Consider the following 25670-nt stretch of genomic DNA (forward strand, 5'->3'; position numbering starts at 1 on the left):
GAGATGAGATTAGTTTGACAGGATTTTTTCTTGACAAACCCATGCTTGCTCCTACTAATCACAGCATTGTCATCTAGATAGTTGCCAATGGACTCTTTTATTATCTGTTCTAATATCTTTCCCGGTACTGAAGTCAGACTGACCGGCCTGTAATTCCCCGGATCTTCTTTTTTACCCTTTTTAAAGAGCGGGACAACGTTTGCCCGTCTCCAATCCTCCGGCATCTCTCCCGTTCTCCAGGATTTCTCAAAGATGATGGCAAGAGGTTCCAAGAGTACATCCGCAAGTTCCTTCAATACTCTGGGATGCAGTTCATCAGGCCCTGGAGATTTGAACTCATTTAGGTTAACTAGGTATTTCCTGACTCTCTCCTTATCAATCTTGAACTGCAATCCCGACCCCTTCCTGAGATTGCTACCAATGCAAGGTTGCACACTGTTCCCTTTTTGGGAGAAAACGGAGGCAAAATAGGCGTTGAGCAGTTCTGCCTTTTCCTTGTTATCTGTCAACATTTTGCCATCCTCATTGAGCAGCAGTCCCACCGTTTCCTTGGTCTTTCTCTTGCTTCCAACATATCTGAAAAATCCCTTTTTGTTGTTCCTCACTTCCCTCGCCAGCCTCAGCTCATTCTGGATTTTAGCTTTCCTTACGCTATTCCTGCAAGCCCGAGCCGCTCGTCGGTACTCTTCCTTGGTGATGCGTCCTTCCTTCCATTCTTTATACATGCTCTTTTTTATTTTTACCTCCTCCACCAGTCTTCCGTGTAGCCACATTGGCTCTTTCTGATGTCTTCCATTTTTCTTCCTCTTTGTAATTGTTTGCGATTGTGCTTTTTGTAATACGTTCTTCATGAACTCCCACGCTTCTTGGGCTCCTTTTTTCTTTAGTCTATCTAGCCACGGGATCCTACCCATCTTTTCCCTGAGCTTGCTAAAATCGGCTTTCCTGAAATCCAAGGTCCATATTTGACTATATTCTTCTTTGGCTTTCCCCAGAATCACAAATTCCAGCATTACGTGGTCACTTTCCCCCAAGGTACCAACCGCTTTAATTCCCGTGACCAATTCGTCCCTGTTAGTTAAGATCAGGTCCAGGATTGCCGATCCCCTTGTTCCTTCTTCTACTTTTTGAAAGAGGAAATTATCAGCAAGGCCCATCAGGAATTTGTTGGAGGCTTTGTGCTTCGCAGAGTTTGTCTCCCAGCAGATATCCAGGTAGTTGAAGTCCCCCATCACTACTACTTCTTGCCTCCTTGAGATTTCAGAGCTTTGTTTGAGAAAGGCCTCGTCTACCACCTCTTCTTGGCCAGGGGGTCTGTAGTAGACACCTACTACCATGTTGGTTTTATTTGTTTCTCCATTTATTTTTACCCAAATGGTCTCTATCGGACCACTTTGTTCGCTCTCTTGGATTTCCATAGAGGTGTATTTGTCTTTGACGTATAACGCTACTCCCCCTCCTTTTCTGTTGCTTCTATTCTTTCTGTAGAGTTTATATCCTTGAATGGCTATATTCCAATCATGGGAGTCATGGGCATTAGACACCCTATTCTCTATGTATATGCTAGTTCTACATATCAACTCTTTTTAAACCAAACATATTCTTGACTATTTTACACTTTGGGTTTATTGGCTGATTTGTGTGTTACATTTATATCCTGCCTTTCTTCCCTCAGGGAACTGAAGGTGAGGTGCAAAGGGTTCAGAGATGGTCTCCCATTCAGGCATTGACCAGACCCACATCGTCTTTTTTTCAGCAAGATTTCTGCATCACAAGGCTCTGGTGCCAGTTTAGCGTATTTGAATAGGAAAAATGTGTTAAGTTTCAGGCAACAAGGTAATGTGTGTAGATTAACTGGGACTGTCAAAAAGAAATTCATACTAAACGTTTTCCCAGTGTTCAGTTTACATAGCAATGTTTTTTTTTTCCTGAGGAGATTATATGTTTGCTAAATCCCTTCAGCATGCAGCTTGACTAAAAGATGGGTATTGATTTAACTCTTAAGCTGCAGAAAAAAGGACATTTTTTTAGTTTAACAAATAAAAGATGGTTTGACACAAGAACTGTACAAACGTATTGTCGACCTCCGCTTTCATATAATTGAGAATGCTGAAATTTCAATCAAATCCAATCTTAAGCATTTGAGCATTAAACTTGTAAGAATTCACATGAGGGAAAATGGATTAAAGTTGTAAGCCTTCATATTACATTTGCATTTTTTTATTTTATTTCAGTCTGGAAGTCCTATAGGTTTTGTTTGGCTACAAATGTTTAATTTATATGGCGTTCAGACTACTGTATGTACTTGTATGGCAAGACAGCCATCAACTGACCTTGATTCTGGACTGACCACATCTAGACCTTCCTAGCTTCAGCAAGACAAACATCATATAGTTCATACTATAGTCCTGACCCTGCTGGGATTGAACAGAGGAAGCTTCTTTATACAAATTCAGATATTTGTCCATCTAGCCCAGTATGTTTACTCAGAAAGTTAACAGTTCTCCAGAGTCTTAGGCCAATGTCTTTTTTATCACCCCATACCTGACCCCTTTTCTCTGGAGATGCCAGTAATCAAACTTGGAGCCTTCTTTATGGAAAGCATGTGAACTACCACTGAGCTATGTTCCCTCCCTTAACATGCATATGGCTTTACATTCAGAGTCTGTACATTGTTACTTTGGACAGTAAACAAAGGTCTGCTATATCTGCATTTTAAATATAGCTGGGAAGGAAAAAAAGACTGCTGTTTAAACTCTGTGCTGCTTCCAAATAGCTGACTGTTCATTAAGGCCCCACTTTTATTTATTTATAATATTTATTTCCCGAGATTCCAGCAAAATATTGCTCAAGGTGACCAACAACAAAATAAAAATTCATCAAAACATATTAAAATATACCATAAAAGCTACCACCCAAATTAAACAACCCTAATAATAAATATAGCACTGATCATACCGACTAGCTTCAGAAAATATCCAATTAAAATCAGTCAACTGAAACACAGCTAAAAAAAGAAAGGTTTTTGTCCTTCAGCATCATCCCTAGAGAGGGAATTCCAAAGTTTGGGTGTGGCCATGAAAAGGGACATCTCTTGTGCTCCCTCTACCTGCAGTCGTTTCCACATATGTACTTGTAAATACTAAGAGGGGACATTATATAGATCTGGGGTGAGGAACCTGTAGTCCTCCAGATATTGTTGGATGACAACTCCCAACATCCTTGATCACTGGCCATGCTGGCTGGGGCTGATGGGAACTGGAGTCCAACAACATCCCATTCCAAAAGCCAAGATCCACTCCTTCCTTCCTTTTGAACCACAGGTTCCTCACCTGTGGTATAGAAGCAAAGCCACCGCATAACTGTAGAACTGGCTTGTTTTTAACATCTGCAGATGCTCATAGTGGAGCCAAGTCAGCAAAGTCCTATACCAGGTATGATTAAAGAAAGAGAGGCTATCAAAGACCACAGTGCGGGTTTGCCTGGTTACCTACAAACAAGCATTCGATAATAAATTCCTAAAGCCAATCACAAGTTTCCTGAAGTTTTACAAAGTGATTTTTAAAGAAACAAAATCCCAATAGTGACCTCCACTGGACAAGTCAGACAATGCTTCTCTCTTTAAAAAATAAATCACAAAGATAGCTAACCTTCTGAAAGAATCACAAAAATAACTAACCTTCTGAAAATGTCATATGGCTCAACACTGGCAATTTTTCACATAAATTAGGTCATCCCAGATGTGTTTGCAATCAGGTTAAAATTAATATGCCAGATAGTTTATGACAATCCCAAACTACCCCAAGTTCCTAACATAAAAATCATTCCTAACAAGAAAATGATACAAAGTGCTAATAATGAAGTTACAGATGTATTCATTAGTGAGAGAGAAGAAAGGGAAGGGGCAGAGGCCTTATTCTAATCTAACACAACAGCATACCTCCAGAATCCAGGAGGATCCAATTCTAATCCAGTTCAAAGTTGGAGCAAATTATCACTGAATAACTGGCAAACTGCTGAACACCGACAAAAGATATTGATAGTCACTCTTGGATAGAGCACAGTTTAAGACAAGGGAAACAAAACTGTGGCCTTTAAAAGTACAGAAGTCTAATGGAGAAAGATACAGAAATGTGAGCCTACAAGAAAACAAAACAAAACCTAGATGTTGTTGGGCTCCATCACCACTTGCTATGCTGGACAGGTCTGAGGGAGTCCAACAATAGCTTCAGGGCCACAGGTTCCCCATCACTGTGCAATGTCAGTGATCATCAGAAAACTCTCTTCTGCAACAAGCAGAGAGAGAAAAAGACTGAAAAGTGCCACAACTGCCAACGTCCTTGGCCCTTCTGGGGAGGACATTCTATAGTTCCCAATTGTGACAGCTTCCACTCTCCCACTATGGAGTTCCCTCCCTGCTTGGAACCTCATCTAAATGTGCCACCCCCACATCTTTATTGTCTGGCTGGTCAACTCTCCTTCTCCAGCAGGACCATCCTGTCTAGCTTCTTTCAGTCTGTTTGGCTCACCTCTGCAACTGGCTGACAGCGTGACTGGAGAGCTGCTGCACCAGTTGCTTCTGACACCAATTAACACTGTGCAGCTTTTCCAGGGTAGTGCAGTGGTTGGACTGTCACACTATGAGTGGGGAGACCCAGGTTCAAATCCCCACTCAGCCATGAAGCTCACCTTGGTCCAGTTTGCTCTCAACTTAAACCTACCTCACAGGTTTGTTATGTTGATAAAATTGGGTGCTGGTGGTACAGAGAACCATTTATGCCCAGTAGTGTAGTGGCAAATTCAGAAGTGCAGGGTCCCTTCATGATAGTCACAGCCACGCCACTCCCTCTTTTTTTGCTGCTGGGTTTAGAATGAGATCCTTGTTAATGACTTCTCCCACAACAGATGTCCCTAGGAGCCAATAAGCAGAAAAGAGGAGAGTATTAGCTACTGAGAAGAGACTTTTCAGTGGCTGACTTGCCTCCTTTCACTCTGATTGTCTCCAATCAGGAGGAAAGGGCAAGGAAGCATGTTAGAAGACTCTTCGCAGTGGCTAACACACTCCACTTTCATGCTGATTGGCTCATAGGATGCTGGAGACATAGGGACCCTACTGGGACCCTGCTTCCAAAAAAGTAAAGGGTCTAAGACCCCCTGAGTAGACGACTACACCACTGTTTATGTCATTTTGAACTTTTGAGAAGGAAGGGAGGAATAAGAATGTAATAATAATTCATTGTTGTTGTCATCACTCTGCACCTCCAGGATTTTCCATAAAATAAGTAACAGTGCAACCCCATACAGGCCTGCTCAGGAGAAAACTTGTTGACTGCAATAGGACTTGTTCCTGGGTAAGCTTGAATAGGGTCACAGCTTAAAATACAATTTTTTATCTTTCTTTGCAATGCTTTCTCATTACAAAATATGAGTCTGCTTGGTAAGTTTATCACTTGTTGATTTGGGGTCTTATTTATAGCCTTTTTGTGGTGCTCCCATGGAATGGATTGGTTCCAATATTTTCTAGTTAGGAGTAAATTTCCTCCTTGTTCTGACTACTATTGGTCAAGTAGAAACTGGTTGAAACGACCCTCACATTTCATGTTTGATTGCCACACTTCTTGAGAAAGAAACCTAATTCAATGTGTAACAACTCCTAAATCTCCAGGCAGATCAGGAAGCTTTTACACCAGTCAAGGTTTAAGGAAGCCAGCTCTTAGTTGAAAAAACTGAATTTAGAATCTATAGAGACCCCCCCCGCTGCTTCTTCCTTCTCTTTTCATTTTAATGGCTTGAAGTCATGCACATTTTTCCAGTGACAGATGCATGCAAGCACGTTCTCCTTTGCTGTTCTGTGGAAGAAGCAAACACTGGTGTGCCAACACGTGACAGATTTATTGCTAGAAGGATGAAAGCATCCTAAGAAAAATGTATATAAAATGGTGATATGACAGCAAAAACACAAACAAAAACAGGACACCATGACTTACTGATGATCTAGCGTTGCCCGTTTTTGGCAAGATGACAGATCAAACACTGAACTGTATCCCACTAAGGCCTACTCAGAGTAGACCCACTGAAAAGAATGTCCCAACATTAGTCATGCCCATTAATTGCAATGGGTCTTCTCCACACATGAATTGCACTGGATACAGCTCACTAACTGGAAAATACTGGACATCTGCTTACCTTCCATGCAAATTTATCTCTGTAGAAAATGGACATATTTACTATAAACAACAGAACAGCAAAGCAGGCACGCTCATTTATATGCCAGAAAACTAGTACAAGATGCTAATATGACCTTAGTGGGGCATGTCAAGTGTCATTGATACTGTTTTCCCCAAGTCATTTTGAGGACTATCTACTCAAACAGTTAATTGTATCTTTTTAAGGGATTAGGTCAAGAGTGTCCAAAGTGACAAATAATAAAACTGAAATTCAGTCTTTTAGAAGTGGTTGGTAGGGGGAGGCATTTATTTTTATTTATTCAAGCTCTAAGCCACCTTCCAGCAATTTTCTTGGCGGCTTACAGAGCAGAAGATTTAGTAGCAAAATTTAGAAGTAATTTTTTTTTTTTAAAAAAAGCATAAAAAGTACAAAACTGCATTGAAACCATAGATTTCCTATTAGCTGCTACATGAGTTCACTACCTACTTCCTTATGAACTGTTCCAATAATTTTATCTCATGTTTTAAATATGCTTTTATGGTAATGGTTAACATGACTTGCTTTAGCCTGTTTTACGCTGTTGTTGTTTTTAAAAATCCTTTTATTTGCAAACTTTCCTCATACAATATAATTTACATTAGAGGTATTGATCTGGATGTTAAATGTGATGTATTGTAAATGTGAGCAGATGTTGGTTAAGGAGATAAAGAAACTATTTGCCCAGGTTCTCTGTTGCTGCACATTTATACTAACAATGGGCCTCATCGGAGAGCTAAAGAAGTGGCATTGATGGAATGTAAACTTTCATAAAGGCAGGCAAAGCTGATCTGGAACCAGTTTTCTTCTAAACAGATTTGCTCAGAAATAAGTCTGACTGATTTCAATACAGCTCACTTCAAAATAAGTATTTGGATTGCAGCCTACAAGTCATTAATATCGTCAGTCTTTATCCACCTTTTCTTTTAAAACCCATGCAATGTTCATGCATAAATATCAACACTATTTTGCTCTCATTAGTCCGATGTAGATTGAACCAAGATTAAGATCCAAATAATATTAACAATAATAGAAACCAAGTAAATGACTTTAAAAATAAATCTCTAAGAATATGAAGAGCCACTGCAAAGAAGAGAACCATTCTCTGCAGGTTTGTAAGAATAATGCCAATTACATATTGACCTGTAATTTCCAGTGCAAGAATATCATTTGTGTTAAATTTGCGATGCAGGGTTAAACTACAAAGCACACATGATGCTTAGTGTACAGCTACATCTCTCGTTTGTCTAAATTAATTACCAGCGTGCCGCCCTTGATTCTCATTAGGATTGCAGTGTGCATCCATGCCCAGTTACAACTGTCCCCCAAAACACCCCCTAGTGTGACTATAAGGCTTACAAAACAAGGTGTCATTGAATGGAAACTTTTTCCAAAGCCTCATAACCCTGTGGGGAGTTGATCTGAAGAGGGGATAGCAGCTAGGGACCTGTGATCCTGATGACAATCAGCCCTCCCCTGCTCCACCCACATTTAAAGACAAAAAGAGATGTAGCTGCACACTATGCGCTGAGTGCAACACGTAGCTTGGCCCTTCATTGATTTGGCTCAGAATTCTGACTGGGGACTAGGCAGCTTGTTCTAAAAAGCTGACAAGCACCACTTGACAATACAGCAGCCCCCACACAAAATGCACAACAGCTACTAGCATTGCAATCTAAGAAATCAGTTAAGTTCATTTACATTTGGGAAGAAATAACATTCTTAAGAATAGAGATGTACTTACTTGTGAGCTTGTTGTGACTGAGGACCAGCTGCGTGATGTGAGACAGCGTGACTGTAAATGAATAGGAAGATACAACAAAAGAATAATCAAGGGGAAATTGCATTAGAAAGAGAGTGACATATTTCAACAGGAATGCATCTGAATGGTACAGAATAAATTCCCACTTACACCCACAATAACAACTGTCCCCAACCTGGTGCCTCCCCCAAGATGTTTTGGGCTAGAATTTTGGCTGGAGCTTGTGGGAGTTGAAGTCCAAAACTTTAGGTTGTGGAAGACTGTGCTGTAGGCTCTTCAAAAAGATCAGTAGGTACTGTGTGGTAACTTTGACCGGTATAAGTCCACTGAAATTTCCTCTTCCCTCAGATACAGTTGGCACCAGGGCTGTGTTGGTATGCCAAACCTTCGACTCCGACTCCAACTCCTCTATTTTTCTACTGTCCGACTCCAACTCCACCCAAAATTGCTTCTTGTCAATCAAAATTTATTTGGAAGTCGGAGTCTGTACATTTCTACTGACTCTGACTCCACCCAAAATTGCTCCCGACTCTGACTCCACCCAAAATTGCTCCCAAATCCAACTCCACGACTCCGACTCCACAGCCCTGGTTGGCACCAAATTTTATAAGCCTTTGACATCATCTGAAGACCTTATTCACCCAGGCTTTTGGCTGAAAGTGTCACTGGAGATTGTAAATGCTAAAGTTAGTTGACTGTGTATGTGTTCTCATCTGGTCTATTGTTTACTGACTGATTGTATCATTTTATTAGGTTGTATCCAATGCTAGTCCTACTTAGAGTAGACCCACTGAAATTAATGGATATGACCAACTTAGGTCCATTAATTTCAGGGGTTTACTCTGTGTAGAGTTTTGTTGGATACAGCCCATTGTGTTTTATTGGTATTGTACCCAGTTCTGGAATTATTTTATAATGAAGAGTGGGTAAAATAAATAAATCAACAAACAAAATAAAATCATACTTTTCACAGAGATAGGGTATGTCTTTCCCACTCTGCAGGAGATAGACACACATCCCATACCATCTGGGAGTCACATGTATGCCACCCTGGGTTCCATGGTGGAAAAAAGGCAGGCAAGAAATGCAGGAAAATAAATTTAAACACAATGTTGTGCCAGGGACCACAAAACAGAGCACCAAACCTATGAGCACATGACGCTGAACAGCTTTCCAGGATCTCAGGTAAGCTTCTCCCAGACCTATTTCCTGATAATCTTTTAATTGGCATTGCTAGGGATCTAGGACTTCTACAAATTAAGCATGGGTTTTGCTATTGATTTATATTCCTCCTGGTTACCGAAAATTACTGAGGTAATTGTTTTTAAATGGATACAAGAAGAGTTCATCATCCAATGGTGCCCGATTTATGCCCGATATTGGGGGGGGAAAGTATGATAGGGAGAAAGGGCAGACAATGCAGTCTGCAATGGCTTGTCTATATGTTTATTACTGGCCAATTCACCCACCCAAGAATGTCTTGTTTCTTAGGTCTGACAAAGGAGATGGCCAGTACATCTTTAGTTTTTCCCACACACTTGTTTGTTACTTCCAGCCAGAGCTTGGAAAAGTTACTTTTTTTGAACTACAGTCCCCATCAGCCCAATCCAGTGGCCATGCTGGCTGGGACTGATGGGAGTTATAGTTCAAAAAAAGTAACTTTTCCAAGCTCTGCTTCCAGCCAATTATGCTATTGCCCCTTGTGGATTTTGGTTGGTTGACAGCTGCAGAATCTGGACAGTATTCTACCATGAACCCCAGACTGGCAGAACAAGCGGTTGAGTGTCTGTCTTTCTCACAGCAAAGTACAGTTCATATATTCGCAACTGACTCCTGGGGACCTTAGTCTGAGCAACGACTCTAGTTCAGAAAAGGAGTTAAGTGGAGATAGGCAGGCACATGTAGACAAAAAGAGGGCTGTGTGTTAAAATAAATTACTTAAAACTAACTAGTTAAAATAGTTAAAGCACAAAACATGACAGATGCTGAACTCGGGTTTGGGTACTTTACCGACACTCGTCCCATTGGTAAGTAACTTTTTAAATTCGAAATAACTAAGTTTCAAAAGCAGCTTTTCATGAGTAGTATCAGGAACTGCTTTTTATGTATCATTGGGAGTGTGAAAGAAAAATATGATGCTCATACTGGGCATGCATAAATGCTTGAGCAGGGCTAAGGCAGCTCTTAGCTAGGGATGGACGAATATGTCAATCTCAGTTCCCATTTTCACACTCTAAAGTTTGGTTCTCCACATTTCCACATCAGTTTGCCTTTTGTCTTTTAAAAAAAGTCATAATGAAAAGTGAATTTTAGTGCATTTTTATGCAATTTTGCCTAATATAAACATTTTTGCAAAATGATGCCCCCTAGCTTAATGCATTTTTGCATGTTATTTTCACAAATATATGCACTTATATGCAAACGTTACACAAGTATATGCATTTATTGTACATTACTTGGCTAGATATCTGCACTGTGAGAAGTGTGAACTTCAAAGGATGGCTGTGTTTCAGTTCTCATCTTGTTTTAGGAAGTGCCAATTAGGTAAGTTCGCCTTTAAATGAGAACCGAGTTGAATTTCTCCCTCTTAACCTGTGATCAAGGGAGCTGTATCCATGTTAGAATTCGTGTTTTATGCACCTTTATTTCTCTCCACCAATTCAATTGTCAAGAATTGACAAGAATTGAGCATCAGGAGAGTGCGGGATTCACTGCCTATGCACCGTTCTTCCCCTTCCCATCACATTTGCAATACCTATGCACAGGACTTTGACAGGAAAGTGGGACGGCCCACCTGTCCACCATGTGACATTATAATGATGTCATGTAACTGACATGTGGGTTATCCTGCTCACTTCTCAAAGTTGGCCCACAGGGAGGGGGCAGATAAAGATCTGGGCCCCAGAGCTAAAAAGGTTTCCCTTCCCTGATGTTAGCACTGAGTTGTTGTTACTGGGTTTTTTGCTCCCAGTAGCCCCCTCTGTGGAAAAGTGGACCATCACATTCTGTATTAGCACAAGCCTCTATCCAAGATTAGCTCAAATTCTGTGCCTTGGAACAGGATTCTAGGGTAGCTGTGCCCCTCCAGATGTTGCTGGACTACAACTCCCCTCATTCTGCGTCAATGGCTGACTATGGCTGATAGGAGTTGGGAGTCCAGCAACATCTGGAGGGCCACAGGTTCCCCAGCCTTGCCTGACAGAGTACCACAGCCTAATAGGCTACAAAACGGCCCTTCGGATTACACATTGCATTAAAACAGAATTACACTGCACTCCTGGAAACTCAAGAAAATTCTTACGACAGGGAAGATTACCACATTGCCACAATTTATATCCTAAGGGAAACTTCCCCTCTTGGTAGCTGACAATTACCTCATGATTAATTGCTGTGACTAAACATAGAATAACGATAGGTAGTTTTGAGAGTTCCGTGAAAAAAATGTCACTGAAGCTATTTGACAGCAAAAAAAAAAAAATTAAAAGGGCTGTGCTAAACTATGTCACCAGATCCACAAGATGGCATCCTAGCTTCATTTTCAACGCGATGTCTCGTTTTTCAAAAGTAACATATTACTTCAGAAGACTCTCTATACTGCCACTATAAGACTCATGAAGACCAAAAAGAAAAAAAAATAGAAAGGTGACATTATTACAGTTGTTAAAATGTGACTGAGGTTTATGCCAACTCGTCATTATTTGAAGATGATATATTCAGCTCTCTAGGTAAGAAAGTTATCTTGTAACAAAGAATGGCCAGTTCAGCTTATAGATATTTTAAAAGTGCAATCCAATACAAATTTACTCAGACACAAATGCCATTAATCCCAAATAAATGCGCACAGGATTGCAGGCTAACGCACAATCCTAACCATGTCTACTCAGTCCTATTGAATTCAATGGGCCTTAGGTAAATAGGATTAAGACTATAGTGACTTCTCTGCACCTACTTTTTACATTCTTAGTTTGTGTACAATATAATCATATCTACAATGTACACATTACTTGGTCCTAGGATATGAAGCTTTTTTTTATTAAACTGTAAAAAAAATGACAATGAGAATAAATAACATACCAGAAACATTTCTGACACAAAGCACTATGACGAATAATGGAAATGGACTGCCTTGAGTCGATTCCAACTTATGGCAACCCTATGAAATAGGGTTTTCATGGTAAGTGGTATTCAGAGGGGGTTTACTATTGCCCTCCTCTGAGGCTGAGAGGCAGGAATTGGCCCTAGGTCACCCAGGGAGCTTCATGGCTGTGTGGGGATTTGAACCCTGGTCTCCCAGGTTGTAGTCCAACACTCTAACCACTAAAGGAAGTTATAAAAGAAAACGGATTTCGATTCAATTCATTTTAGACAGGGCTTGTGTAAAACATGTTATCCACATGCCATTTATGTGCCATCCCATAACAAGAAGATCCCTGGACAGGTTACAGCATAAGGTTTAGAGGTAGTCAAGGCTTAAATACTAAGACAGTGGAGCGAAAAAAATACTCTTGATTCCTTAACGATAAGGCAGGCAGGGAAAATTAACAGTGCAAAGCAAGTTCAAAAGCCAGTTTCAATTGTATTAACACTTTCATCAAAGCTTTCATATGCAGCAAAATAATGGTCCAGTTCAACATCACAACAAACCATTGTTTGTTGAGACAAAAATGGAAAGCCTCAGGCTCATACACTCCTCCCTTCTTCATGTGTTAAAGAGGAAGACATTTAAAGCACCAGTCATGGTTTTGAACAAATAGCTGTTTCCCATTTTGACTGAATACAAGCTAATTGTGCCCTCTTGAACAAACTGCATTGGAACAAACCTCAATTTTTGATATTCAGACACATCAAGGTACAGTGGTTTGTGCAAAAGCATGAGTGGAAGCTTTAAATTCCTTTCCCCTGTATGGAAAGCTATAATAGGGGAATATATGAGCCTGAGATTCATGTCTGCTCATCCTCACAATGAGAAACAATGGTTTAGTGTTATATCTGAACTGGGGTTACAACTATGAAGCGAAGTGTATACACTGTGGCAATCCCTCCACCCCCCAAATCTGCTACAGCAAAATTACACAATCTATAGTTCTTTGTAGATTGTTTAGTGCTCTTCTTCCTGGTTCAGTTACTCACAGGTACAGAAACATGTTCATAACTTTCCCTCAACTGTGTGAACAGAGACCACACACTGCCCAACTTCCTGGCCATTGTCTAACACACACTCTGTTGTCAGAGTATTTTTTAAAAATAAAAAAAATTAAAATTGCTGCAGTGTACCTGCTTACGTAATTATCCTAATTTCACCCCCTAATTAATTTTAGTAGAATGGGGGTGGGGAACCTTTTTGGTTCCACGGGCCAGATCCTCATCAGGATTGGCCCTGTGGGCCAAATTTGATAGGTAAGTGGGGAACATCCGCCTCACTTGTAAAAATCCCTTGTAGGGTTCCCAAGCGCCTCTGGGGGAAGCTAGAAAGGCGGCTGGTTTTTACAATGCAGGGTTCTTTCTTGCTTCCCACAGCAGCCTTCACTCCCTCTCTTCCCCTTTCAAACTGTGACACTGGAGGCTGAAAAGGGGAATGCAGGAAATGGCTTAGGAGAAGAGCTTGTGAGGATTGCAAAACTCTTTGCCAGCCTTCCCCTCTCTTTCTTCGCACCTCTGACATCTTTCAATAGTTCAATTACCTAGGCATATGCCCCACTGAACTCAATGGGACTTACTTCCAAGTAGACAGGCACAGGATTGCAGTCAGATACTTTCACCCTTTTAATTTAAGCCACATTTATTAAGACAGAATTTTACTTGGCAAAAGCCCTCCTTCCTGAGGTCGCACACACAGTGCCAAGGGTCCACAAATGTTGGCTTGGCTTTGTAGTCAGGCATTTATTTCTTGTCACCCTTAATTTTGTCCCCAGTACCTCTGGTGCACAGAGAGTTCAGGTGAAAGACATGATCTTTTCTCAGTTGTGTAGGATTTGAGGAACTAAGAAACAGTGAGAGTTTCAGGAGGTGGGACGCGGCTCGGTGGTAGAGCATTTGCCTTGCATGCAGAAGGTCCCAGGTTCAATCCGCGGCATCTCCAGGTAGGACTGAGAGAGAATCCTGCCTGAAACCCTGGACAGCCACTGCAGTCAGTGTAGACAATACTGAGCTAGGTGGACCAATGGTCTGATTCAGTGTTGGACAGCTTCCTATGTGCCACTGCTTGAAAGGGACATCCTCCATTTCTTACCTGCAATGGAAATTAATGTGGTGCCAGATGTCATTCTCACCAGAGGGCTGAAGGCACTCGCCCCTGGCTATGAATCCTAGGATGGCTGTACACTCCTGATGCATGTTCCAATACATTTTTTTTAAAGAAACCCTCTGTTGACATATAGATGGGTCATTTCTGATGATAAGTGCTTATTTTATTCCGGCCAAAAAGAGTTAACTCTTTCCCCATGTGGCCTAGACATTAGCAAGTGCTACTATCTAATTAACCAAATGCCACAATGGGAACTGAAGTGTGGCATCTGCCTAATAAGCTGCCTAGCTATAAAACCAATAAATAACTTAAATATCTTTGACATTATTAAGCAATATGATAATTTCTGATTGGATAATTTAATGTTTCAGACAAAGGGAACTCTTGAGACAGGTGTCGCTACTTATCTAATGTCACATCGTGAAAAAGAAAACCTGTTACAGCATATCTGAATTAATTATGAGATAATTAGCATAGACTTAGAGCCTGCCTGTCTCTGAAGATTCAGGGGATAGGTCGCTAATCCACAAAAGAGAGACTTTGCCGCTCCAGATTTCTTTACTGCCAGCAAAACCATTACTAATTTATGTTCAATTCAGAGAACATATTATAAAAGAAGATTAAAGAAAGGTCTCAGCTGATATGATCTTTTTCCAGTCTTTTTATCCTTGGCACCAGAAGTAGAGTTTTCCCAAAATATGAAGTTATTTGTATCAGGAAATTGACTCGTTCCTTGCCCTTGGAAGGGCTTTTTACAGCTTACGTAAAGCTCTTTTAAAAAAAAAAAGCTTCCTTCCTTCCTGGCCTAACCATGATACTGGCTGCTTCAGACGCAAGCCACAGATAAGCAGTGGATGTTTTATTACAGCTCATAAATGTGAAAAACCAGAAAGTCCAAAAGTGAGGATGCTTACATTTAATTTGTCCTCAAATTCCTCAGATCCCATGATTTTGCAAAGCCATCTAATGATTTTCCAATATAGAGGCACTCAGGGCACAATCCTAACCATGGGAAGCCAGTGTAATTTACTGTGGCTTAAATTAAACTGGCACAAAGTACACCGAATCAAAACCCTATTTCAGGAGCGAGGCTACTGCCAACTTAGCTGGCCCAAGCCTGGCAGAGGAAAAACAAGCTTTTAAAACAGAGTTTGATTTGCACCACCATTTTTACTAGTGTAAGTTCCACAGGGTTGCCAGGTTACATGACTGAGCTGAACTGACTTAGGGTCCGGCGTAAGTCACCCCACTGCCCCCACCATACCCCCTTTTGGGACTTACACCAGCCTTGGCTGAGCCGACTTCAGCTGAGCCAGGATTAGGGACTTATGCTGGTGTATCTCCAGCTGAGCCATGGTTCAGGATTTATGCAAGCATAGCCCCAGCTGAACCAGGTTCAACTGGCTGAGCCGGAGATCCAGCAGATCCTAACACGCTGGGTTTGGATTGTTCTTGGTTTATTTTCTTACATTTCTATCCCACCTTTCTTCCATTATGGAACTTAAGGTGGACTTAAATCTCCTGTTCAGACACAGATCTTCTTGGCTTCAGCTATGTGGGGGGTTTCGTGTGCCAGTTTATACCATAATCCAATAAACTGGGTTACTCCTGACCATTGAGCTACTTTCACAAGTGACATTAAGAATATTTTTGTTCTAGCATTTTAAAAAAACTGAATACAATGCCAGATGTAACATGGGAAATAGCCATTTAAAATTTATATACTAGTTCCCAGAGTATTATTTAATTTAACAATAGGGCAGATATGTGATAAGTCTATACCTGTGAATTAATGTTTCCTCACAGTTCTAATTCATGCAGAATATTTATCTGGAGAAGCATTCCGTGTGCATTAGAACTCTACCCATCACATTTGATAAACAGCTGTCACTAAAACCAGCAACTCTGAATTCCTTCTGCAGTATCTAGGACCAACTGACACAGACCCTGGTGGCACAGTATTGTCCATCCATCTCCCACAACACAGTCAATGATAGCAGTGGTGGAGGAGGGGAAATGAACAATGAAATGTCATCAGAACCCAAGTAAGTGATCCTAAACATTATACAACACAAGGGGTACATGTGTTATTGTTTTTGGTGGCAGCCATACGGTTGCATTCTCAGACCTGGAGAATGCACCTTTCTTAAACAGGGGAATTTGTGAGTCCTTCCTTTGAAGAGAGAGTCACACTGATCTGGTGTGCATGACATGGTAGCCAAGGGCTATAACTCATGCTTAGCAAGGGAAGAGCTTAACCACAAGTGCCAGTTCAGAAGACACACTATACCAAACCTTGGCTTAGCTCAGTGCAGCACTGCAGTAAACAGAACTGGGGAGGATCACAGTGGCTGCAAGCTACTCTCCAGGAGCCCACATATCCACACAATCCCACTAAGCTATCGTTTCCCTTCCCGTGTCATCCGAAACAGGTCTCTGTTGAAATGGGTTGCACAGTGTACTTCATTATTTTATCCTATTAACATATTTATTCCTTTAATATGTTACTTATTTTATTAATCATTGTCCACCTACCTTCAGTTTGAGGTTCGCCTCCCTTTCTAATGCAGGAACAACAAGGTCAACAAGACAACTCACAAGATCATTTTTGTGGCAGGCAGAAACTACACAGTTGGAGAGACAGCAATGTAATGCAAATGTACTGCCTTCAAGTCGATTCCGACTTATGGCAACTCTATGAATATGATTTTCATGAGGCTGAGAGGAAGTGACTGGCCCAATTTCACCTAGTGAGTTTCATGGCTGTGTGGGGATTTGAACCGTGGTCTCCCAGGTCGTAGTCCAACACCTTAACCATTACGCCACACCGGCTCTCTAAACATGCCCAACAATACCAAGGGATTGCCAGATCTGAACTCTACTGGGGTTCTATCATACCCAATCCTGTGCAACAGCACAAGACAGTATTATTTGCTGGCATATAATAGAAAGTCATATCATTAAATCTTTCCCACTGATCAAGGCAAAGTCATCTGTGCATGAAAGTAGGTTTCCAGACATGTATCACTTCCTAGGTTAGGAAGTGCAGACATATAGCAGTTCACATCTGGATCCGTAAGTTATCAATCTGCATGGCATTACTTGTAAATGAAATGTGCCTCTCTGGAGGCATCTCCATCCATATTCTGGCACAACTAGTTATGTGGAATTATGCACAACCAGAGATGGATTACAGCATATATTTTGATACACTACATTACAGGTGCCATTTCTACTGCCTTTTCAGCATCTCTTGAAGACTCTCCTCTTTCAACAAACCTTCTTAGTGAAGATTTTTATCCCAGTTGGTATCTGCATTGGATTTTAAATTGCTTTTATGTATGTAATGTTTTTTAACTGCTTTTATATATGCAATGGAGATATATATAGATATAGATATACTTTACTTCCAAGCTACACAGGAAGTGGATTGGACTGTGAAAGACCAACCCAAATTATGTTTGCATTTTGACAAATTTGTAGGGCAGTACAATATCTCAGAGAGGAGGTCAGCTCTCCTGCTCCCCTGGTGCATTCACTATAGCTGCCCAATTTCCCAGCTTTTTAAAGTTTGATAGAAATATCTGTGGGCTATAGGTACATTTTTAAACCACAAGGGTTTTGTTTTGTTTTGCCTATTAGTGAATTTCTCTGCTTTTTAATCCAGGATGTAAGAAATGGGATCCTGCGCAAGTTTGCCAAGAACAGATTGATCATTTGCATGCTTATTGAATTCAGTGGGATTTACTCCCCTGCAATCAAGCTTAGGACAGGTGAAACTGACCACAGGGGATGGGGAGGGGAAGAGGAGGAAGCGCAGGGGTAGGAGAGGAGGGAGGGAGGGGAGGAGGGAGATGGGAGCAGGCAAAAGGGGAAAGGGAGGAGGGCAAGTTCGATAATTTGTATGTTTATTGAGTTCAGTGAGATTTACTCCCACGCAATCATGCTTAGGATAGGTAAAACTGGTCATGGGGGGAGGAGGAGGAGGAGGAGGAGGAGGAGAGGGAGGGAGAGCTGGAGTGGGCAGGGGGAGGAAGAAGGAAGAGGGGAGGAAGAAGGGAGGAGGAAGGGAGGAAAGGTAGGTCTGATCATTTGCATGCCTATTGAGTTCAATGGGATTTACTCCTGTGCAATCATGGTTAGGATAGGTAAAACTGACCATGGGGGAGGGGGAGGGGACAGGAGAAGAGAGGAGAGGAAAGGAGAGGAGGAAAGGAGGGGAGGGAAAGGAGGGGGAGGGAGGGGATTGGAAGGGGAGGAGTAGGGTGAAGGGAGAGGGAGGGAAGGGGCGAGAGGGAGGGAAGGGGCAAAAGGGAAGTGATGGGAGGGAGGAGGAGGGGAGGGCAGGTCTCATCATTTGCATGCTTATTGAATTCAATGTGATTTACTCCTGTGCAGTTATGCTAAGGATAAGTGAAGCTGACCTGGGGCAGAGGCAGGGTCTGGAGGAGGAGGGCAGGAAGGGGATGGGACGGGGGAAGGGGAAGAGATTGGGTGGTCAGGCACTGGGCAGAGGAGAAGCCCCTTTTCTTTCCAAAAGGAAAACATTGTGAACAGTATCATTCTTTTTCAGGATTTCCCCCACCTTTTTGTTCTACAGCAGGCACACATAGTCTCCCACCCAAATTTGAACCAAAGCTGTCACTGGCTACATCCACACCAGACCTTTATTCCACTTTAGACAGTCATGGCATCCCCCAAAGAATCCTGGGAAGCATAGTTAGTGAAGGGTGCTGAGAGTTGCTAGGAGATCCCCTGTTCCCCTCACAGAGCTTCAATCAGAGCGGCTGACTGTTAAACCACTCTGGCCACTGGAGCTCTCTCAGGGGAATAGGAGTCTCCTCTCAGCACCCTTCACAAACTACACTTCCCAAGATTCTTTGGGGAATGCCATGACTGTCTAAAGTGAAATAAAGGTCAGGTGTGGGTGTGGCCCCCTGATTAGCCAAGCCAAGCAGCTGTGAGTCTGGCTTTTAGAACATGGACAGTTGGTTCTTACTGAGCATGCCTGGCCTTATCATTCACTCTAATGCTACATTTCTTAAATTAATTAAAAATCGACCAGGCATTTTTTTAACTTTTAAACTGCAGAAGATGAAGGTCAGAGTAGGGGGCAAGGACAGTAACAGGATTACAAGTACTCTGTGAACATGGCTGATTTTTAATTAATTTCAACAAATTATGAGAACTCTAACAGAAAAAAAGTCCAAAAGGAGTCTGGTTCCCCCTGTGACGCCCTTCCCTGGCTCTCCCTGTCAGGTTCCTACCTGCGCGTGGCTACTGCCTGTCACTAGGCACCACCAGGGACTCCACCAGTCCGGACTGTCCTTTTTTATTGTTTCTCTCCCCGCTCTAGCACAGATCTCAACAGATCCCCCTGCTAGGCAACCACCAGTCACGTCCTAATACTAGTATTCCCAGAGACTCTGAATACTGGTATTGTTATTCTCTTCACCGCTGCCACCATTTGTTACAGTTCCCCTTCAGCCTTGGATAATACCTTACCCTCCCTTCTGGTCTGTGAAACCCCAGCCAAGGATCAGGCCTTTGGTAAACCAAATTAAGTATTTATTAAAGATAACAAAGCTAACAAGATTAACAAGATTTCTTCTTAAGGCACATAAGCATATGGTTTTACTCAATACTAATCCGAACTCCACCTCCCTCCTTCTCCACTCTCTCCTGTCAAACAACTCTCTAAACCCCACCAAGCAACCCACTCAGTTCTCTTCTCCCCCCCTGATTCCACTCTCACTCTTCCTTTTATATGTTCAGCCATTTTAAACACTCAGCCAATCATCTAGCATTCTACTGCCCATTCACTCCCCCTCCTCTTTCACTACTTACCATATATCTTCTAAACAACCAACACTTACCATATATACATTAATATAGGAACATCACCCCCCCCTCTTTTTAGAGTTTGAATTCTCAATTCTCTCTGACTGTTTTGTGTATCGCCATGAAAATTTACAGGGTTGTTAAGCAAGCGTTTCTGAGTTCAGGACTATAAGGTTTGTAAGGTCTTGTTTTGAAATGAGCTTATGGGAAGCATCAGAATGACATGAGGGGGTATTTTTAATTTAACATTGCGGAATGCGAAAAATCCATGCTGGCTATAGTATACAGCCACTGTTGTCGCTGTATAATAACAGTAGTAATAATAATAGCACTTTAAACATTTATACAGCACTTGTAGAGTAGTCAAAGTGTTCCACATATACTGTCCTGTAAACTTGTTGCAAAAGTAAACTTCCTATACAATCAAATTTTGTCATTTCCACTGAGGAATGGCCACGTAGTTAGATGGCGCTGTGACTAGAAAGCCATGCACAGATTTGGAAGTAATTCATTACTTGGTCTTTCTTTTGTTTTCAGTACATTTATAACCTGCCTTTCTTTCATCAAGGAACCCAAGGTAGCGTACATATGGTTTCCAAGTGGTCTCTCATTCAGGTACTGACCAGATCCACACCTGCTTAGCTTCAGCAAGGTGATCGCCTCATCTGCCTTCAGACCACACCTTGGAAGTGTTTTTAAAAAAATATTATTAAAAAGGTTACACATTTAGAATATTCCAAGCACTTCATGTGCTTGATCATATTCTAAGTAACCCTCATAAAAACACTGTAGGGTAGGTTAGTATTATTGTTACTGCATTGCAAACAGGATTTGAGGTGGAAAGAGTTTTTCCTAAACTACGTGGTGAGATTTCAACTAGGGACTTCCCAATTCACACTCTTAGTCACCAGTTCCCATGACCCGCCCATCGCAAGTGCATGCAGGAAGAAAACTAAACTATGACCAGAGGAGGATATGTTTCAAAGATTCTCCTGAGCAGCTAACATAAGCTTTGGGTTGATGGGTGGATCATAAATTAAATAAATACTCAATGAGAAACCCACTGTCTATTATGCAATGTTGTGGGAACCTCACTGCCCTTGTTACATTTGAACACGTCTCTTATAAAAGTCAATGTTGGGTGGATACTGATCTGAACATTTGGATGCCATATCTCAATTTATGCATTTAAATTAAGATGGATGTATTGATGGTTACTGTACAGTCAATGTGCATTGATGGGGGGCTCCCCTTTCACTCCCCCCATTTTTCTTTTTTCTCTGTCTTTACTAAATTTATTATTAAATAAATAAATAATATAATAAAATATATCCAAGACACAAAAACATATTTTTCCAAGATTACCACTTCTGCAGTGGCAATCCCTCTTAGAAGCAACCTTATGCTTGCAGAAGCAATGAAGCCATCATGGGGCAAGCCGGGAGAAGAGAAATACTTACACAAGCTGGGTATGTCCAGCATGCTAGAGATGCCTCGATCACACATGTCCACCTCCAAGATGTTCTTCTCCCTACTCTCCTCCACAATTTTTTTCAATGACTTGGACATGATTAAGCTGAAACAGGAAGAGAGGTACATGACAGAACAGGAACAGGTGAGATCAGAAAAAAGGATATAAGAGAGCAAGAGACATCTTTTCTTGCACCAACTAGAGATGTAAAGGCTCAGAAAAAAAACCCTGATTTTTTTAAAAAAACAAAAACCCTTTTTTCACTTTTCCAACTTTTGCAGGGGGGGAATGGAACCAAAAAAGTGGGGGGGATTGGGGTTCCTCCCCAATTTTTCCAGGCCTTCACATCCCTAGTATCATCTAAGTCAATACAACAGCCCACTTGAGACAGAAAAATGCTGGTTGCCCAAGCTTTCTAATCACGTAGGGCAGGCTTACCTAACCTGGTACCCTCCAGATGTTGTTGCTTCCAGAAATACAATAAAATAAAGAATGGCCTGGAGCACTTGATGCTATGGCATTGCAGAAACTAAAAAGATATGGATATGATAAGTATCTTGGATGGAAGGCCAATTGAAGCCATATAAAAGTGAGATACTAGAATGATAAACAGCAAGCATTCCAATATCTATATTTAAGACAACAGTTTTATTAGGCTGACCCAAATACCACAATATATTATGCAAGCTTATGAATACTCCAGAGTTCTTCATCAGGTTGGATGGTAAACAAAGTTGGCGGGGGGGCCGGAAAAAAGTTGGCTTATATTGAATCCATGGAGTCTATATTTCGGCTGCAAACATACTTGAGTTATACTGGCTTCACTGCCTCTCCACTTCCATTTTTTGAATCTGGGTACACACAACATTTGTCATGCTCTGGCCCTTTTTACTCCAAAATCTGGGATTTTTGACATCGGATGAGTTTCCTCTTCAAGCCAGCTTCACACCAACTTGAAAACTGTTTGGTCTATCAACCACTGCAGCTCCGAGGTGTGTCCAATGAAACACTTTGCAGTGGGCCGTCCTGAAAGCTCTGACAGCAGCAGTGGGGCTAGGTGTATTCCAATCAAACAATAAAGGTGTGTACAGCTGGGTGCAGATTTGTTTCAAACCACACTGAGACAAAACACTATTTTAACAACTAGTATGCATGTAGCGTCAATAACAGACTTAAGATGAAATGTGTGGGGAGGCAGGAGGCATTCAAATGAGGCTATATTAAGTGCCATGAAGGTTTCAGATTGCACCTAGGCTGCTGGGTTGAAGCAACATATAATGGTTGATTTCCCCCACTGTCTCCATCCTTAATAGGTGGAAAACATGATGCTGACATGTCATCTCAGCTACCATGTGTCAAAGTGCACTCTTAACATCACAGCCAAGCCCATGGGAACTTGTTTTAAAATCTTATATGCCACCAATTTATCAGAAGAAATTCATGGCAGCTAATTAAAAAAGTCAATAGTAATAAAAAATTAAAAATTCACAGTTCAATCTAATAATAAATAAAATTATTGACATAAAAACCAGGACCACAATAACAAAGCAGCAGTCAGAACTCAAACATCAGAAAGAGGAAACAGTCAGCTAAAGGCCTTTTTAAACAACCGTGTCTTCATCAGCTGTTTAAAAGAGTATAGTGATGGGGCCTGGTGCTTGGCAAGGGATTCCAAAGGATGGGTGTCACTATATGAAAGGTTTTACCCATGGCCACCATCAAGCGTGGCTCACAATGTTGAGGGTCTTGGAGCTGGGCCCCAGATAACAATCGGAACATGCAGAGAGGCTCATATAGAAGAAGGTGGTCCTTAAGGAAGGCAGGTCCCAAGCTATTTAGGGCTTTAAAAGGGAACATCAGAACCCAGAATTGAGCCCAGAAACTAATCAGCAGCCAGCACAGGTGACACAAAACTGGTGCAATAGACTCAAAATGTTTTGCACCCATTCGCACCCTAGCTGGTACAACATTTACCCTAACTGCCATTGTCAAATACTTTGGAGCCAACTCACGGTGAAAACTGCCCCCATAAAACCTTAAATAATTGTGCTCAGGAGATAGAAGTTCTAACAATTCTCTGTGAACTCCGGATAGAATGAGGCAGTAACCTTGTGCACGTGTTACATTAAAACACAGGTAAAACCTGTCTCTACACATTCACAAGCATCTGCACGAGTACACGTTGTTGACAAGCACAGCTGAACTACTGCGTGCACAGGTACGCAGATGGCACACTCCTGGAGTGTTGGAAAATGGAAATGGACTGCCTTCAAGTCAATTCCAACTTATGGCGACCCTATGAATAGGGTTTTCATGGTAAGCAGTATTCAGAGGTGGTTTTACTATTGCCTTCCTCTGAGGCTGAGAGGCAATGAGAGGCCAAGGTCACCCAGTGAGCTTCATGGCTATGTGGGGATTCGAATCCTGGTCTCCCAGCCTTTCCCAACCAGTGTGCCTCCAGATGTTGTTGGACCACAATTCCCATCTTTCCTGACCATTGGCAATGCTGGCTGAGGCTGATGGGAGTTGTGGTCCAACAACATCTGGAGGCACACCGGTTGGGAAAGGCTGCTCTAACCACTACACCACACTGACTCTCTCGTAGAGTGTTACATGCAAGTAACTGCACAAGTGTACAACTCAACTCTGCGTGCACACAGATGGTACCCTCGCTGAACGTATCAAGTGAACACCCCTGGGTGCTTTTGGGCAGAGATGGGGGAATCTGTGGCCCTCCAGATGTGGCCAGACTGCAGCTCCCATCATCCCTGACCGCTGGCCATGCTGGCTAGTGTGGATGGGAGCTGGGAGGCCCACAGATTCCCCCATCCCTGTCTTAGAGCAACCTTGGCCATTAAAATAAAAGAAAAGCGGGGCGGGGGGAGAAAGATTCTGGGCTCCATGCAACTGTACCACAGGGCGGCATGCAATGCCAACTTCACTGGCTGATTGTTGCCTGTGACCAGCTGTGAAAGGCACAGAGCCTGGATCCGCTCTGAAGAAAGAAAAGAGCGACACTAGAAGAAGGCTGTCACTTCACACACTATCAGCAGCGGCCACCTTCTCCCAGGAAATGGGGGGGGGAGGGGAGGTGAATGACTCTGACTACCCCCGAAGTCGGTCCCGGGGTAGACGAGGCGGCCTCTCGAAGCATCTCCAAGTTCTCCGCCCGAAGGGGCAACACAGCAACTCACCGTCAAGAGCCACTGAGGGAACCGGGGCGCTGGCTCAGCAAGACAGACGAGCTCCCCACTTCTAGGTACACGCCCTACTAAGGTGCCGCCTCCCGGTCGTCGGATCCCAAAGGGAGCGCCTCCTTCCGAGTGCGCAGGCGCTCCGGGACAAGGCGCCCGGTGGAAGAGGGGGGTTGCAGAAAGGGGAAGCAGGGCGCTCTCCACTCCAAGTAAGGCGAATCGCTTTGGGGAACTGCGGCTCCGCCCGTAGCTAGGAATGTGCTGCCGGCGGCTGCCCAATCCGAGGGGGAAATTTCCACCGTTGCCCAGCCGCTATTGGTTGGGACGTCTCGAAGGCGAGCCAATAGGTGACGGGTCGGAGTGGGATACTGTGTAGCAGCACGGTCAGCCACGGGGACGGAAGTAGTTGTAAACTTTAGGGGGGGACAGGAGTGGATGGTTCCAGGAGATTCCCTCCCCTCCCTTTCTGTATTTAGTCAGCCAAATTCCAAAGAATCCATATCAAAATATTTTATTTCACCGGCAGCAACACCTTTAGATTCCATGGATCTGTAACGAAAGGAAAGAACACACAGGCCAATGTAGTAGCGGAATCAAATGAAAAATAGCAAGGCGAAACTCTGAAAATTAAGGACATAACAAGAGCTTGGCTGCTGGATCAGACTAAAAAGCCTATCTAGTCCAGCATCCTGTTCTCACAGTGGCTAACCAGATGCCTATGGGAAACTTACAAGCAGGACCTGAGTGCAACAGAACTGTCCCACATGGGCTCTCTGGCAACTGGTTGAAAGAGGCAAATTGTCTACAATACTAAAGGTGGTACATAGCCATCATGACGAGTAGCCATTGATAGCCTTATCCTTCACACATTTGTCTAATCCCCTTTTAAATTGGTGGCTGTCATTACATCTTGTAGTTTCCTAGTTTAATTATGCGCTGCTGTGTGAAGAAGTA

General features: G+C 42.4%; 1 protein-coding gene across 1 annotated transcript in view; it reads right to left on the reverse strand.

Moving 5' to 3' along the window:
- RSU1 (Ras suppressor protein 1) overlaps nucleotides 1-24973 on the reverse strand; it is a 107692-nt gene extending 82719 nt beyond the window's left edge. The window contains exons 1-3 of the mRNA XM_061586075.1: nucleotides 24717-24973; nucleotides 21512-21627; nucleotides 7949-7999 (exon numbers count right to left, since the gene is read on the reverse strand). Coding sequence (XP_061442059.1) covers nucleotides 7949-7999; nucleotides 21512-21620 — 160 coding nt within the window. The 5' untranslated portion in view covers nucleotides 21621-21627; nucleotides 24717-24973. The remainder of the gene's footprint in view (nucleotides 1-7948; nucleotides 8000-21511; nucleotides 21628-24716) is intronic.
- Nucleotides 24974-25670: the final 697 nt, after the last annotated feature.

The sequence above is a fragment of the Rhineura floridana genome, chromosome 10 (genome assembly GCF_030035675.1).
Source record: "Rhineura floridana isolate rRhiFlo1 chromosome 10, rRhiFlo1.hap2, whole genome shotgun sequence".
NCBI classification, from domain to species: domain Eukaryota; kingdom Metazoa; phylum Chordata; class Lepidosauria; order Squamata; family Rhineuridae; genus Rhineura; species Rhineura floridana.